Source organism: Carettochelys insculpta, chromosome 2 (assembly GCF_033958435.1).
Source record: "Carettochelys insculpta isolate YL-2023 chromosome 2, ASM3395843v1, whole genome shotgun sequence".
In the NCBI taxonomy this organism is placed as follows: Eukaryota; Metazoa; Chordata; order Testudines; family Carettochelyidae; genus Carettochelys; species Carettochelys insculpta.
Window position 1 is genome coordinate 196,425,521 of NC_134138.1, and position 14,825 is coordinate 196,440,345.

Below are 14,825 nucleotides of genomic sequence, written 5' to 3' on the forward strand. Positions count from 1 at the left end.
TTTCAGGTGATTAGTCACTGTTGTATTTACCTTAGCAATGAAACTCATAATTCCAGGGCTAGATTTCCGTGCAGACATTATGCTTTGGTGCTTACCACTTGCACAATGGCTACAAACACCTCACACTCTGCCAGAAGTTGAATAGTAACAAAGAGGAAGCGGTGCTTGTCTATACACTATCAAAACAAAAAGCTATACTGAACACCTTTTTACACCAGATGCATTTGGTGCTGTGCTTGCTTTCACTGTCTACGCAAATCCAATCTTTGAACTCACCACCTGCTAGCCATTTGGCCCAAAGCATGCATGTTCTACCTTTTGATTTCTTAGTAACTGGCTCTTCATCATGCGATGATTTACCAGAGTCGTAGGACTTGTTATTCTCTTCGGCACAATCCATTCTTCTCATAGATTTTGACATGGTAAACTTTAATGGTAAACAATATTAAACACATAAATTGGCAGTGTGCTGATGCTAACTTGTCGGGATAATGCAGATGATAAGATTGCATGGATCACATGATTCACATTACGTCGCCTCAACCATTGAGCTAAATAAGCAACTGAAATGTCCAATTTCCAATGTTCCTAAGTAAAATGGCTGAAGCAGCACAGAAGAAATTCAATTGCTGTAGAATAATTGCTGGGTTTTTTTTTAATTTTATTGCACTTTTACAACATTTCCAGACACCTAGATTTTTTTCATGGACACGTCCAATTTCAGCTAATTTTTTACAAACTCTCTGTAGACTTACTGATGGTTGGCAACCTGGTCCTAGGACAATGTACTTCATAAGCTAGGTCAGTAAGAGTAGCTGTGCAAAGCTACTCTGGGTGCCATGTGAAATGTTTTGAATTTAGTAATACACATGTATTTTCATGGCTCACCAAACCCAAAGGCCTTTGAGTGCATTATCAAAGTCCCCACAAAACTCTAAAAACAGAAACCCCAGTAAGTAACTTGGCCAAATGTCTAAAGATTCCCAATCAAGCATAAAAATCCCTTACTGCCAGATTCTTGTCAGACCAAGAGTAATGAATCTCTGTGAACTGAGAAGGAGGAACCATGGTTGGCTTTGTTCAGAAGGATGCACATTAGAGTAAGCTAAATGGGAGAGCATTCCAAAACTCTGACTCTAGAAATCTAGGTCTGCATTTCAAAAAGCTGTTTTGTGTTCATGGATTCCTGCTGTGAGACATACAAAGTGGGCCTCCACGAGATTGTATTCAGCTAAGCGTAAGGATAGGCTTGGATGTCCACTTGTGTGGTAGTTGTAGCATTGCACAGCTAACCGCCTGGCGGGTTGGAAAGAGCTATGATAGCAGTGACTTAATGGCATTGTAGTTGCAGAGTATATCACATGTGGTCTGCAGACATGTACCTCCTGTACTGCCAAATGTGTATCCTGATAGTCCCTGGCTTTGATTTTATGTAATGGGAAGGTCCATTTAAAACTTTAGTAGAGAAATATGCCAAGAGCAAAGTAATGCGATGAGTGTACACTGGAATTAATTGCAGAGGCAGACAGAATACTGACAAAACATGAAAATCTTGCGAAATATTGTAAATGGCTGTACAGAGCTTCCTGAAGACTCTGTTTGTGTGATTTGTATTTCACTCAGTTCGGACTCCCATTGATTAGTCTTTGTCAAACCCAGAGATTGCTAATATTGTAAACCCCTGATTCATGCAGAGGTTGCATCCTGGGCAACCTCTGCGAAAAAGAAATTTTGTTCAAATTTGTGGGGGTGGGGTTGGGGAGATCCTTGGAATTCTCCTGGCTGGGGGTAGCGGGCGGCTGGAGCCTCTGCTCCAGCCTGCAGCTCTGGCTCCCTCTGAGAGCGGGTGGTGGCCGGGTTAGGAGCAGGGCGCTCCAGCTGTTGGCCATGCGGCTCAGCTGTGGCGCCCCTGCTGCTCCCCAGCCATGGCATGGCTTGGCCCCAGGGTGCTTGGGCTGTGGCAGTGCAAGCCACAGCGCTGGAGACCTGGGCAGCTCCAGACGTGGCGTGGCTTGGCCCCAGGCATCTCCAGACGTGACTGCTCCTCTCCGCACCCAGCATTGCAGCTCTGGGCAGCTGCAAGGCAGGAGCTACCTCCTAAGGAGCCCCTGAGCCAGCCAGCTGTGCAGGAGTAAGTGGTGAGGTGGGATACAAGAAAGTAGGGTCCCCCCAGACTCGACTCACATTAATATAAACACACGTAAATCGAGTCTGCGCAAAGCTGGAGTCTACTGTACAGTAAACTCTTTTCATATCCAGCATCTATCATTCGGAACTCTCCTTTTAATCATCAGTAAATGTTAGTTACGTTTTCCATAAGTCCAGTACAGTGAAAGTAAATACAAATCAATAAGCAAATACAGTACAAGTATACAGTGTACAGTACTAGTGTTGTTGGTAAATAGATCCCTCTGCATACATTTTTGCTTGGTTCTTAATATCTAATCTTGTTTTTCTTTAGTGTTATGCATGGCTAGGTGTACCTCTCTGTTATCCAGAATACTTGAATATCCAGCAACCTCTCAGTCCCTGGGCTGCCGGATATGAAAGAGTTCACTCTGAATAACAAATAAGTGCATCACATTAATATCTGATCACTCTGCACTTCCCCTTTTTAATATTTCCATATCTCTGCTTAAAACCTCTTGCCTTAAACTCTGGTCACATCCATGTCAACACCCACGCTGTTGCCTTCTCACCTCCTGAGTTGCATTCAGTTACCCTCTTCAGTGTCCTCACAGCCCTATCATCTGCCTCCTGTCTGTGCAAACTTCCTTTCACTCCTCCCCTTCCTCCATCCCCTGCTACATGCTTCTTTGCCTTTATGTACACTAGAAACATTTGTACTTGCACAGCTGCACCGGTGCTGACATATTATTGCTGGAAAAGTATGATTACAATTATTTTGGTGTGGCTGTATCCATTGTTTCATTCCACTGTGCTTGTCTCTTTCTCATTTTTCCTGTGCCCTTCTAAGCTTGCAACGACCATGCTAATGTGACCCGTGAGCTGCCTGGCTTCCCTCCTCCCTTTTTAGCCCTTCCTCAGACAGATTTTCCACGTGGCCAATAATCTGTCTTTTCACCACCGAAACCAGAACTTTATGGAAAATATTCTTGTGATAGTCGCATGACTCTCACACTACTAATCAAAGCACTTACATGGTCTTGCTGCTATACACCATGTGCTCCCTTCCCCTGAACCCTCTCTTTCACACGCAGCAGTGTTTGGTCCCACATTTTGCAAGGTTGAGTTTTAACTTCAGCATTGGTCCCATAATTGGAGCTGCAGGGCTAGACCCTGGTGCTTTCATGGCAGTGTATGAGTTAAGAGGCCATACCCATGCCTGCTGACAGAGGAGGTCAAAAGGGGCAATTGCCTCAGGGCCTAACATTTCAAAGGGACTCCGAGCTCAGGCTGCTGGAGTAGCAGCGTCAGTAGCCAAAGCTCCAGGCCCCTTTGAAAAGCCATGGCAATGCTGTCCTTTTGCTCTGTGTGCAGCTCTGAGGGAGTGTGGGTGGGGCTAGGGCTGACTGCCCTAAGTCCGGCCCCTTCTGCCCTTGCCACTGCTGCTTCTGGGGTTGGCGAGCCTGGGCCCCCTCCACCTTATGCCCAGGCCTGCTGGGTATACCACACATGGATCCAGAGGTAGGGTCAGGGCCCTAGGATTCCTTAAGCATCATATTGCCTTTTATCCACCTATAAACATCTATTCACATTCATGACCCTTTGTTAAATAATTGCTAAATAGAAGGTCATTTGGGGTTTAGGAAGGACTCCTGCAGTAGACTGCGTAGCAAATACAGCAAGACTGCTGTGAAAATATAAGCAAAATATTTCTTTGTAATGCGTATTTAATCGAATAACTTTTCGATCTATCAGAGAGGTAGCCGAGTTAGTCTGTATCTTCAAAAACAACAAGAAGGCCTGTGGCAACTTATACACAAACAGATATTTTGGAGCATAAGCTTTGGTGGGCAAAGGCCCACTTCATTCATTTGCATGACCTCTTAGGAAGAGATTCTTTCCAAAGAAAAAAGCAGTGTAGACAATTATGCAAATGAAGCACCAGATAAGTAAATCAGCACTTCATTTGCATTTCTGATTTTCTTCATTTGCATTCCTCTTTCGAAAGAGGTATGCAAGTGTAGGCACAGCCTGATAGAAATGCCACATGATTGAGTCAGATCATTTTACTATAGTGCAGCAGAATGAGTTATTTCAAAAGGATGCTGGATTTGTTCTGACATTATGTAAAAATTTATGCTGACTGCATTTTCTGTGTTCTGAAACTTAAAGAATGTGACTTACAACAGGAAACTAACTAGGTAATACAAACGAAACCTTCATTTTGGTTTCCTGTCTAATGCATTTTCTGAAACCATCCCTGTTGATATTCTTTTCACATTTTTTTTTCTAAGTGGTGACACGTCTGGGAGTAAAAGAATTATTTTTAAAAGTGGCTCCTTTTTGCTGTATTAATAGTCTGCATCTGCTGTAAGAATCTTTTTTTTTTCAATTTTTTATGAGGGCTGACAATCTCCCCATTGATTATAATCAATAAATAATTATTTGTTTATCTCTAAGGTGCTACAGGACAGCTTGTTATTTGTAAAGCAACACACTAATACAGCTACCCCTCTGAGACTAATCTCCACTTTGATTATGGGTGACCCAGTTTCTGCCTCTTTGGGGCACGTCTATTTAAAGGATATTTTTGTGATAGTACAAAGAATCTGTTTGAACAGGAAAATAAGGAGTGGCTTGTATGCATGCTTTTCTGCAAGGCATATGATCTGTTGGAAAGAACTGAGCTCATCGGTACATGCAAAAGCCAAAAGAGGATGAATCCAGAGTGGCCTTTTTTTTTAAATCAATGAGAAAATGAACCATCGCCATGAAGATTTCTACTGTTTGATTTCTTCAGTTTTGTACCCTTGGTTTCAGTACTCCCGTCACAGAAAAATCCATGCTTTCTTTGCCCACCGTATAATATTTTGTCAGCTATATACTTAACAAGCTTAATGCCTCTACTATCACACATAGGAAATGTTTGCATGTTCTAGCTTGCAATCAGAAAAAAAACTCCCACCAATTCACCACGGCCCCTTGTGAGTCATTAAGGAAATAGCTAGAGTATTGGTGTCACTTATAGAAGTGGCTTGTGTGTAACTTTTTTCTGATGCTCTAATTTATGAAAGTTAAACTCTCCCTCTGCCTTCCTTTGCTCTTATTCTGTACATTTTCCTTTCCTAGCCATTATGATAGATGTATTTGTTATGTATGGAATACCATGGATTCTGTTTTTGTCTGTGACTTCCTGTTTTTTAAATTGCTTCATAAAGCTGATTCTGAGAAAATCTCTTGAGGCAATGCATCTTAAACTGTTTTCCTTACTCTATTGTTTGAGTCACTGAGGATACATGTATGTCTTTCACTTCTTCTTCACCTTGAGTTTGTAACTTTATGTTAACAAAATGTGCACATTTTTAACTATACATCTGATCAGTTGTTGTGGCTTTTCAATTCTGATCAGAATTCTAGTTTAAGAAAACGTTTAGAATTGTGTTATCTCAAATACATTATGTATTTTTATTGGGATATTCCTTGATTTTTATAAGAAGCACAAATAATTACAGTGGCAATTGGAATCATCTGTTTCATTTTCAGATATGTTTATAAATGTTCAAGTCCATTTCATCTGGCAACAGGAGTAAATTAAGTCATTTAATTTCGATATTAAAGTGTTCATTCCATGAAAGACTGATTTTGGTACTGTTTTATTCTATCTACAGATGACTTACATTGAAGAGCAGGAATTGGTTTTCTTGTGTTTTGAAGAGAGTTGATTTTTAAAACAAAAGGTGGGGGGAAGTATTTATGGAAAGTTAACCTGTAGCAGTAGGCAAACTCAAAATATAACACATTTCAGGGAGTGTGGAAGTGCAATGTTTATATTTAAATTCTATAGCACCTTTCATTTGAGAGTCTCAAAATACTTTACAGACATCTGTTCTGTAGGTTTGCAAATAGTGAAATACTACATTTTACAGATGGAGAAATGGAGCTACATTGAGGGTTAGTGATTTAAATGTGAAAATGATTATATTGAGTATGTTTTGTGAGATAGAAATGAAGCAGTGATTAAACAAGACAAAGTTTCAGTCATGAAGAGTGTTGAAAATTGACTGACTATACAATAAAAGTTTGTGAGGAGGGATAGTGCAGTGGTTTGAACATTGGCCTGCTAAAGCCACGGTTGAGAGCTCAGTCCTTGAGGGGGTCTTTTAGGGATCTGAGGCTAATAGATTAAAAAATAAAAGGGATGGTGCTTCGTTCGGCCAAGAGGGCAGGAAACGGGACTCAATGAGCTCCAGAGGTCCCTTCCAGCTCTATGAGATATGTGTATGTATCAATTTGAGTTAAAACAGAAAGTGTTGGCCTTCTATATTTGTGCCTTATGGCCAAGTAGCAAAGGTTTTGGAGCTCTAACCATAACCTGAAGAGCATTCACATTTGAATCTCTCTGTGTTATATAAAAGAGTCCCCTTCAGAGTTCTGCATGCTGTATATTTTTCTGTTTGTAATGCGCTAAACGAAATGATATTGTTTCCTCCTAGTGGATTTGCTGTAGAAAAGGTTTAAATTAAGCAGTTTTTGATATATTTCTGAACTTCAAAAGATTTATTGTTCTTGTTCAAGTCTGGCCAGCAATTTATCAATTTTATGTTGTAGGTTTGGCACATGTGCCGAATAAACTTTGCACACATCATAAGTGGGATGATGATGTGCTGCGTCAGTCTTGGCCTAAAGTGGATCCAGAATACCTCCAACAACCAGATATTATAGAGATGTCTGTTCTGGTAAGAGTTTACATACTGAGCTTCAGTAGTGGTCACTTAATGCATCATTAACTCTCACGCTGCTAGTTTAGTCTTGAGCTTTATAGTTGAGGTCTTACACAGCTGATTGGTTCATTGCTAGGTTAAAAAGAAGGAAAGCTAAAGTTGGAATTGTGCGGGGCAATTTGGAATACTGCTCAGATAAAAAAGTTAAGAGATCCTAGAAGATAAACCAAGAATAAAAAAAAAAAAAGTGAAGATAGCTGTATGGTGTAGATACTGCTACAGGTTAAACCTCTCTTGTCCAGCACCCTCAGGACCTCTAACCGGTGCCAATCGAGACCATTTGCTGGATGACAGGAGGATGATATTTTCTAGCCCATTACCAAGACTTCCACTGCTTAGTGGGCTCTTAGAAAACATTTAGGGGTAAATTACAGCTAAATAACAGCACAGAACACTGAGAGCCAGGACTGGTGGCTGCAAACAAACTTTATGGGACCACGGGAAACTTGGCCACACCCATTGTAAGTGGTCATCTGGCTAACTGAAATTATGCCAGATTGCAGAGTTTGCCAGATGAGAGTGTTCTGGATTAGAGAGGTTCAACATGTACCCCTAAGAGTTTTGGTTTAGGCACAGTGGAGGGCTGGGACTGCAGAACAAAGCTAAGTGAATCTGAAGGGGAAACTATGAACATAATATTAGCCAAAGTGGCCCATACATATTTATAATCCATGGATGAATCAATACAAAAATGTGTGATTGTAGACAGAACTGGTCACTCTGTGGCTAAGATGACCTAACACTTACCATTGTAAGACTCTGTTTTGAGTTGCTTGCTTTCTCTGGGCTAAATTTCTTCCACATTTAGTCTCTGCCTCAAGCTGAAGTTTTTTGGCAGATTCAGCAAAACTATTTCCAGGAATGAGAGTGAAAAAATAAGTCGTTCTGCCAATTAAAAACAAAAAATTCGAGTTGTTCTTTGAAGACCTCTGCCACCTTCATGCTTTGCAACAAGGGCTTGGGATTTGATAAGGAAGTAGTTCCAGGGTCAGAGGACCTTTGCTGTCTCCAAGAAAATCCATCCAGAGCTGGCCAAGTTATAATCCTCTGGAAACTGCCATTTGCACATGATCAATATAGCTTGTACTAAGATCTCTGGAACCTCCTGCTCAGTGTTCCCTGCAAGCTGAGTACTTGGGTGGCCATCTAGAAGAGATTCACGTGCTACCCAGATGACTAGCAGAGTGCCTACAGCCAGCAGCATGTGTTTCTATTATTGGAGCATATTCTCACGTGCCTTGGTGCACATAACAAAATTTATTCTGACATTCTATGGAAAAACTTAGAGGGAACTCCACTCTTGACTGACTCAGAGGGAAGGTGGAGATCCATCCTGGACCTTTGGCAATGCAACATCTGTATTTGAAATCTGAAATTATGGATGATTGCATTGGCACCAGGGCTGTTCAGTGTTTCCATAGCTAAATGATTGGTAGGTGGGTCTGTCAGGACATCAGGTCAGCAACAGAGTTTCTCATACAACTTTTAGCAGGCCTAGGTGTACGGGTGGGATATGTCAGTGGTTTGAGCATTGTCTTGCTAGATGCAGGGTTGTGAGCTCAATCCTTGAGGAGCCATTTAGGGATCTGGGGCATATAGATATAAAAAAAACCGTCAGGGATGGTGATAAATCCTGCTGCGAGTGCAGGGGACTGGAGTCAGGGACCTCTAAAGATCCCTTCCAGTTCTACATTTATAGGATATCTTCTCATATATATATATATATATATATATATATATAAATAATTGTATAAATGAAGAAAAGTCTGTTTTCTTATCTACAAGGAGAATAAACGTCATTGGCTTCTGTGAGAACATTCTTCCCAGCAGGCAGGTTTCATACAATGAGCAACCTAATTTCATGTATCACACACAGACCATGAACTACAGTACACAGGTATCCATCACTGGTCAGCCACATAGCTACATGCACATACGTGGTGACATTTGCCAGACTCCTCCTGGGGTGTCTTCAAGCTTAGGCTTCAAGTTGAGTGTGTTGACCGAAGACTGTATTCAGCATCAGTTCCCCCGCAGACTGAACACCTCTCTCACTTCTTGACAACTGAACACAGAAAAGCTGATGTTCCCTTCCATTTTCCCACAATCATTGTGACAGACAGTTCTGTCATGGGCTGTCACATTCACCCAGACGATTGTACTGCTTAGAGCACCTGGAGCCTACAAGAGGCCAGGCTACCAACTTTATAGGCAAGTGAGTCATAGCTTGCTGCCATAGGATGGACCTGTGAATGTCAAAGTCCCATTGAGCTATACATTTAAATCCTGGTGTGAAAGATCAGACCTTTAGTACATCATACTGTAACTGGGTGAGTAAAGATGGAGTATCCTTCCATCGGAGGGGGAAGGCACTTAGCAATGGTAACTGTACTCACAGTGAGTATTTGCCCACACAGTAGCTTCTAGTAGAGTCTTTTCTGCTTTGGTTAAGGATCTTCTGAACGGGGAACAAGTGTGAGTGTTCTATTTCCAATGCCCATCCAAATACCAGGCTATAAGGTAGAGTAAGTCTAAATTGGGATGCTTGATTTCCCCCTCGTGCTGGGTTAGGTAGCTGTTATTCTGCAGTACTGTATGCTTTTAGCCATGCAGCTAGGGAGCCAGTACAGAAGTTGCTTAGTAAAGCAGCCAAACAAATGAAAACATTGCCTTTATAGGGAATGAGTTTCTAGCAATTGCTGTTAGCTTTGTGGGTAATCATTTGTTAATAAATGGATGTCTATTTTTATAATATTAGTTTGCGTTTAATCTCTTTTGGAGATATCTCTTCTATCACAAGTTTTATTTTGAAAGTGTTGTGGTTTAATCTCTGTGGTTTATCATTCAACTACTTAAAAAGTCAAAGCAGAAGTTTAAAGCAGACTGTCTAAAATGTCCATCTGCCAAACAGTTAATTGAGCATGTGCAATTTAATATATCAGAATTGGGTATTCCATTGACATTAAAACCCTTCCAAAAAGAAAATATAATATTGCGTTCTTCCAAGTTTCCTTGAGCCCATACTCTCTTTCTGTATGGTAATTAGAGAGAAAAAGAAAGAGGTTTGATATTTCCTACAAGTGTAACTGGGTGGATTGGAGTGTAGATGTGAAGTCTCTTGGGTCAGTTTAGTAACTTCTGTCCTTTCTGTCTTTTACATCTCTGTTTTCCAGATCAATAACAGAGCTTGTGGCAAAGTTAGTATGCCTCGCCAAGTGGCCCAGAACCATGAAGAAGTCCATGAACTAGTTCTTCAAAGTGAGCTGGGAATCAAACACCTCCAGGGACGTTTGATCAAAAAGGCCTTTCTTTCTCCAAGAACTACCCTCATCAACTTCCTAGTGCAAGAGTAATGGGAATATGAGTTCTCTAAGGCTGCCTGCCTATGAGTGGCTAATGGAATGTTTCAAAAAGAAGCCTATTAAAAATACCAATTATGCTTATTTAAATATATTGCACACTGGAGAAAAAGGAGAAATCTTTACTGGAAATAACTATACTGATGCTCTTCCTTGTCAAGTCAGATTTCATTTAAACATGAAGAAAAGCCAAGATAGGAAGGTTTACTATTTGATTAGAGAGGGAAGCTACTTCCCCACTTTGTGAGGCTCAATTAGGATTCTACAGCAGGCAACTGAGTAAGGAAAAGGAGACAAAAGGACAAAGGAAAGGTGATTTGGGAGAAATATGTGACACTGCAGTTTAAAGGGCATTAGAGATGGTCCCAGCCTACAATGTCTGCATTGATATTCATGTTTGTCCTAAAGTTCATAGGCATCTGGGCCAATCACTAGATTTCATCTTACCTAGAAACTGACTATGTTTCTATCCATGTAGGCGAATGTGATTAAAGAGCCAATCTATTTGAGTGAATATTTGCTACCCAACATGTTCAATAAAACAAAATCTGATCATGAGAATGGGAATAGCGTTTTTCCTTTTTCACATCTTTGGTGCAAGTTAGTGCTCCGAGGAATCAGTTTTGTGGCTAGGGTAGCATAGTCACCAGGCTGGCTGTTCCCTAATACAGCTCTGGTAGTGCGCTTCAGACATGTTTGACAGTCGAATTAGGAATACAACAGAGTAACTTGTCATATCTGCTGGTTTAATACTGTCCTTTTTGCTTGCTGTATTATTTCCATCAGGTCACAATTGTCTTATTCAGCTTTCACAAGCTACTGGAACTGAACAGAACAGAATAGAATTTGGTTTTTACAAACAAGAGCGTCTCAGAGCACTTCAGAGGCACTGTACAAAAAAGAACTTAAATACAAATAATGCAGGGCTGGGGAAGGCAAATATAGCTTCTTTTGTGGTTCAATGTGAGCTTTCACATTAGAACCCAAATGGCAACTCTTGTTCTGTGGGTTTTCTTTATGTGAAAATAAACAATTGTTTTCCTAAGGATATCTAAAATCAATGAGAGCGCTTCATAAAATACAGAGTAATTCTCATGCATCAAAGCAGCCATTTGTTAAATAATAGATCACTGTAATATGCATAAGGAAACATTAATGAAAGGAAAGGGGGAATTTGTCTGCAGTCATTTGGAAAGCTTTTCTAGAAAAAAGAAAATTACAGGCTTTACTGTATGATGACCTTTGTTCTTCACAGGCAGTGAATCACGTGGCCATATAAACCAGCCACACAGGGGGCATCTTTGCCGCTAGGAGATCAGCCAAAATATCAGCTAGCCAAGTAAAAAGATCTGTAAACCCTGGCGCCAACTCATCCACCAGACAGTCTGTCTGCTAAATTGAACAGAAACCAGAAAAATCATCCTGCTTAATAGTCATAAACAAGTTCATTACCTAGTCAGTCACACAAGCAACTAGAAACCAGATAGATTTTGTTAGAATCCCACACTCCTTCTGACCTTAACAATATACCAACCTTAGCCAACAAAATTTGGGTGTCTCAATTTTTGAATTCTAAAAACTCTCCTAGTTCCCAGCCACTTGCTCTATCCATTGGACCATATTGATCTATGTTCTTTCTTTCAACAGTACTTTTTAACATAGAAACACCAAGGCTACGTCTACACTGGCACAAAACTTTGAAATTGCCAGGCAAATGGCCAAATTGACGATTACTAATGAGGCGCTGAAATGCGTATCTCATCGGAATAAGGGGATTTCTAAGTTGGTGGGGTCCTTTCGAAAAGGATCCCTGTCTGGACGAGAGGCACGGGAGCAAAATGCAGCAATTTTGAAGCGCTGCAGCCGGCGGCATGCTGAAATATGCATTTCAGCACCTCATTAGTGGTCTTTGAAAGGGCCGTTAGCATGGCCTCTTTGAAGTTTTGTGCCAGCGTTGACACGGCCTTAATGTTTTAAGCGCCTCATTAGCATGCTGCCAGCTGTGGCTCTTCGAAATTGCCGCGTTTCGCTCCTGCGTGGCTTGTCCAGATGGGTCCTTTTCGAAAGGACCCCGCCAACTTCGAAATCCCCTTCTTCCTATCAGCTCATTTGCATGGCCATTTCGAAGTTTTGTGCCAGTGTAGACTGTGTAGCCCAAGGGAATATGACACAGTTGGAATATTTACGATGAAGATCTGCTCTTTGCAGTGTAATTCTTTAAAAATCCTAGCCATGAGGAAATGTATTTAGCCAATCGTTCAAACACAGCCATCAGCTGAAACTTAGTTCCAATGTCTGTCTGAAATATGTTTGTGAGTTCTTGAAACCCTGTTTAGATGCCCCATAATGACTAATACAGAAGCTTTTAAAACAGTCGTTGGGAATTCGTGGCGCAGTCTTGCCTTTTCTGTGTAAACATTTACAAAATCCCTTAGGCAACAATTTTGCAATGTCTTTCATGGCAGTGGGAGGTGTTATGGTTCTGTAAATAGAAACTCTCTTAATTTACTAGGAGGAAGAAAGGTGCAATAGGATCGACATAGCTCTGTGCCTTTTAACGAGGACTGAGATTACTCCTGGTTTTTTGGCACAGGAGTGTATTGCTCTTCCAGGCTGAGGAAGTAAATTGGTATTTTATACAAGCAAGATACCGCTTGACAGCCTGTGTTGTGAGTATCATTCCAATCTGGACATACTAATATAGAAACAAACTACAGTTGTCATAAGACAAATAAAATCATGATGACAAGAAGCATGGCAACTTTATGAAAAGCTTCAACAGCTGTCACAGGCCAAACACAAAACTCCTCAGCTGACAGCTGTACCACCTTTCAAATGCACACTCTTAACATGGGATTAGGCTATGCCAAGCTTTCCACATCTTCATCTCTCCCCTGCTGATTTTTTTAGAACTTCTCTGGTATTTATTAGCCTTTCCTAATCCAGATCTTGAATGTTTCTTTAGAAGTGATTTGTTTTACAGTAGCAAATGGAAACCCCAGCTGACCCCCACTGGTCTAGGACGTGTACAAGATTGACAGTCCCTGCCCTAGAGCTTACAGTCTTAAATAGGGTGCAGTTTTAAAATCTGTTCTCAGTGGTGGATCATGTGAGTAGCACTGTGGTAGTCACACACACTTACATCAATATGGGAATCCCTATCACTAGTCCCTGACCGTGATGAAGGAAAGAAAGCTGGATCATGGGGAGAGTAGCTGTAACCAGTGAGCAATACATAACAAACAAATAGGAAAGTGACACTTCAAGGAAAAATTCTTCTTAATGAGAAACCCATACAGGAATAAATACACACTCAGTGCCATTAGAAGACAGCAATTTTTAAAAATTGATTAAAATTAATTTTATGCATAAAATTAGACCCTGGAACTCATTGCCCCAAGATATCACTGAGGTCAATAATTCAGTGGAATCAAGTACTTTGTTTTAAAATGAGGATCAGGCAACATGGTTATTAGAGAGAGCAGTTACAGCCTCTGCTGTGACCTAACTCGAGTCTACAAACATGTCTCAACCACGCTTCAAACAGAAATCTATGCTAGAACACTCTCTAGAATGTGCTTATTTTTCCAGGTCTCTCAGCTGACTCCAGAAAGGAGATCGGATTGAAAAGCTAAAGCCGTTGATTCTTGTTTATTGGCTTTTGAAACAATGCCTCAGAACCAAAAGACTTGGATAGCACCATTTGTCTTTGCCTTTATAAAGAACTTTGTCTCCCTACCCACAGGAGGAATTCTGCCTATAATGAAACTCACAAAATGTAGGGTTTTGTGTATCCTCTTTTCAGTACAAAGCCTCCTATAAGGCTGTGGTCTCTCTCTAAACCTTTTGGAAAGAAAGTCGGAAAGTGTGGTCTCTCACTCCTGGAGAGACGTGCAATGTGGAGTGCTTTAGCACAAGCTTCATTGTGTCTTACACAGGGGATGTTTCTGGTTGGTTAGAGACTGTGAAAAATCACGTATCATTTTAGGTGTCTAATTTAGGATAACCTATAGAAGGGAGTCAACATCATACATTTTATTTTTATCATTTTATATTTATTTTTGTTAGATTTTGAGCTTCCTGCACAGATTTTTAGGATATGTGCTTTTCTCTCTCTCTCTTTAGAGCCTACTACACGCCTAATTCTGTATCAACAGTCTGTACTATAACAATGTTGGCCAGTGGTGGTGTTGAAACAATGAGAACTGATAGAAGGCAGATGTGCGCTCCCATTAGTTCACTGGCCCCTTTGTTAGTTCAGGGTCTGATCATTCTTATTCACAGAAATACTGATGAAGCTACCACCAAATTTTTGTCAGGCGACTGGGTTGCAGCCTCAGAAGAAACGTCAGGATCAGCCCCTGGTCCTGGCTGATGAAATGCAGAGGGACTAGAAAAGCATGCGGCTGTTCTGTGTGCAGCAGTAAGAGCAGACATAGTTACGTGCATAAGGAGAGCAAAAGGTCAGTTATGATCCACAGTGCAGACCAGAGGAGAGAATTTTGCCCACTGAGAGTCAAATAGGGTGGTTTTTCCTTTCAGAATTTTTTGGAAAGTG

At 40.9% G+C, this 14,825-nt stretch overlaps 1 protein-coding gene across 2 annotated transcripts in view; it reads left to right on the forward strand.

The window, feature by feature from the left end:
- Positions 1–10,894, forward strand: part of LARS2 (leucyl-tRNA synthetase 2, mitochondrial) — a 124,106-nt gene extending 113,212 nt beyond the window's left edge. Inside the window, exons 19-20 of one of the 2 annotated variants that reach the window (XM_074988249.1) lie at positions 6,736–6,863; positions 10,082–10,894. In XM_074988249.1, coding sequence (XP_074844350.1) covers positions 6,736–6,863; positions 10,082–10,261 — 308 coding nt within the window. In that variant the 3' untranslated portion in view covers positions 10,262–10,894. The remainder of the gene's footprint in view (positions 1–6,735; positions 6,864–10,081) is intronic. The other variant, XM_074988248.1, reaches the window with a different exon arrangement.
- Positions 10,895–14,825: the final 3,931 nt, after the last annotated feature.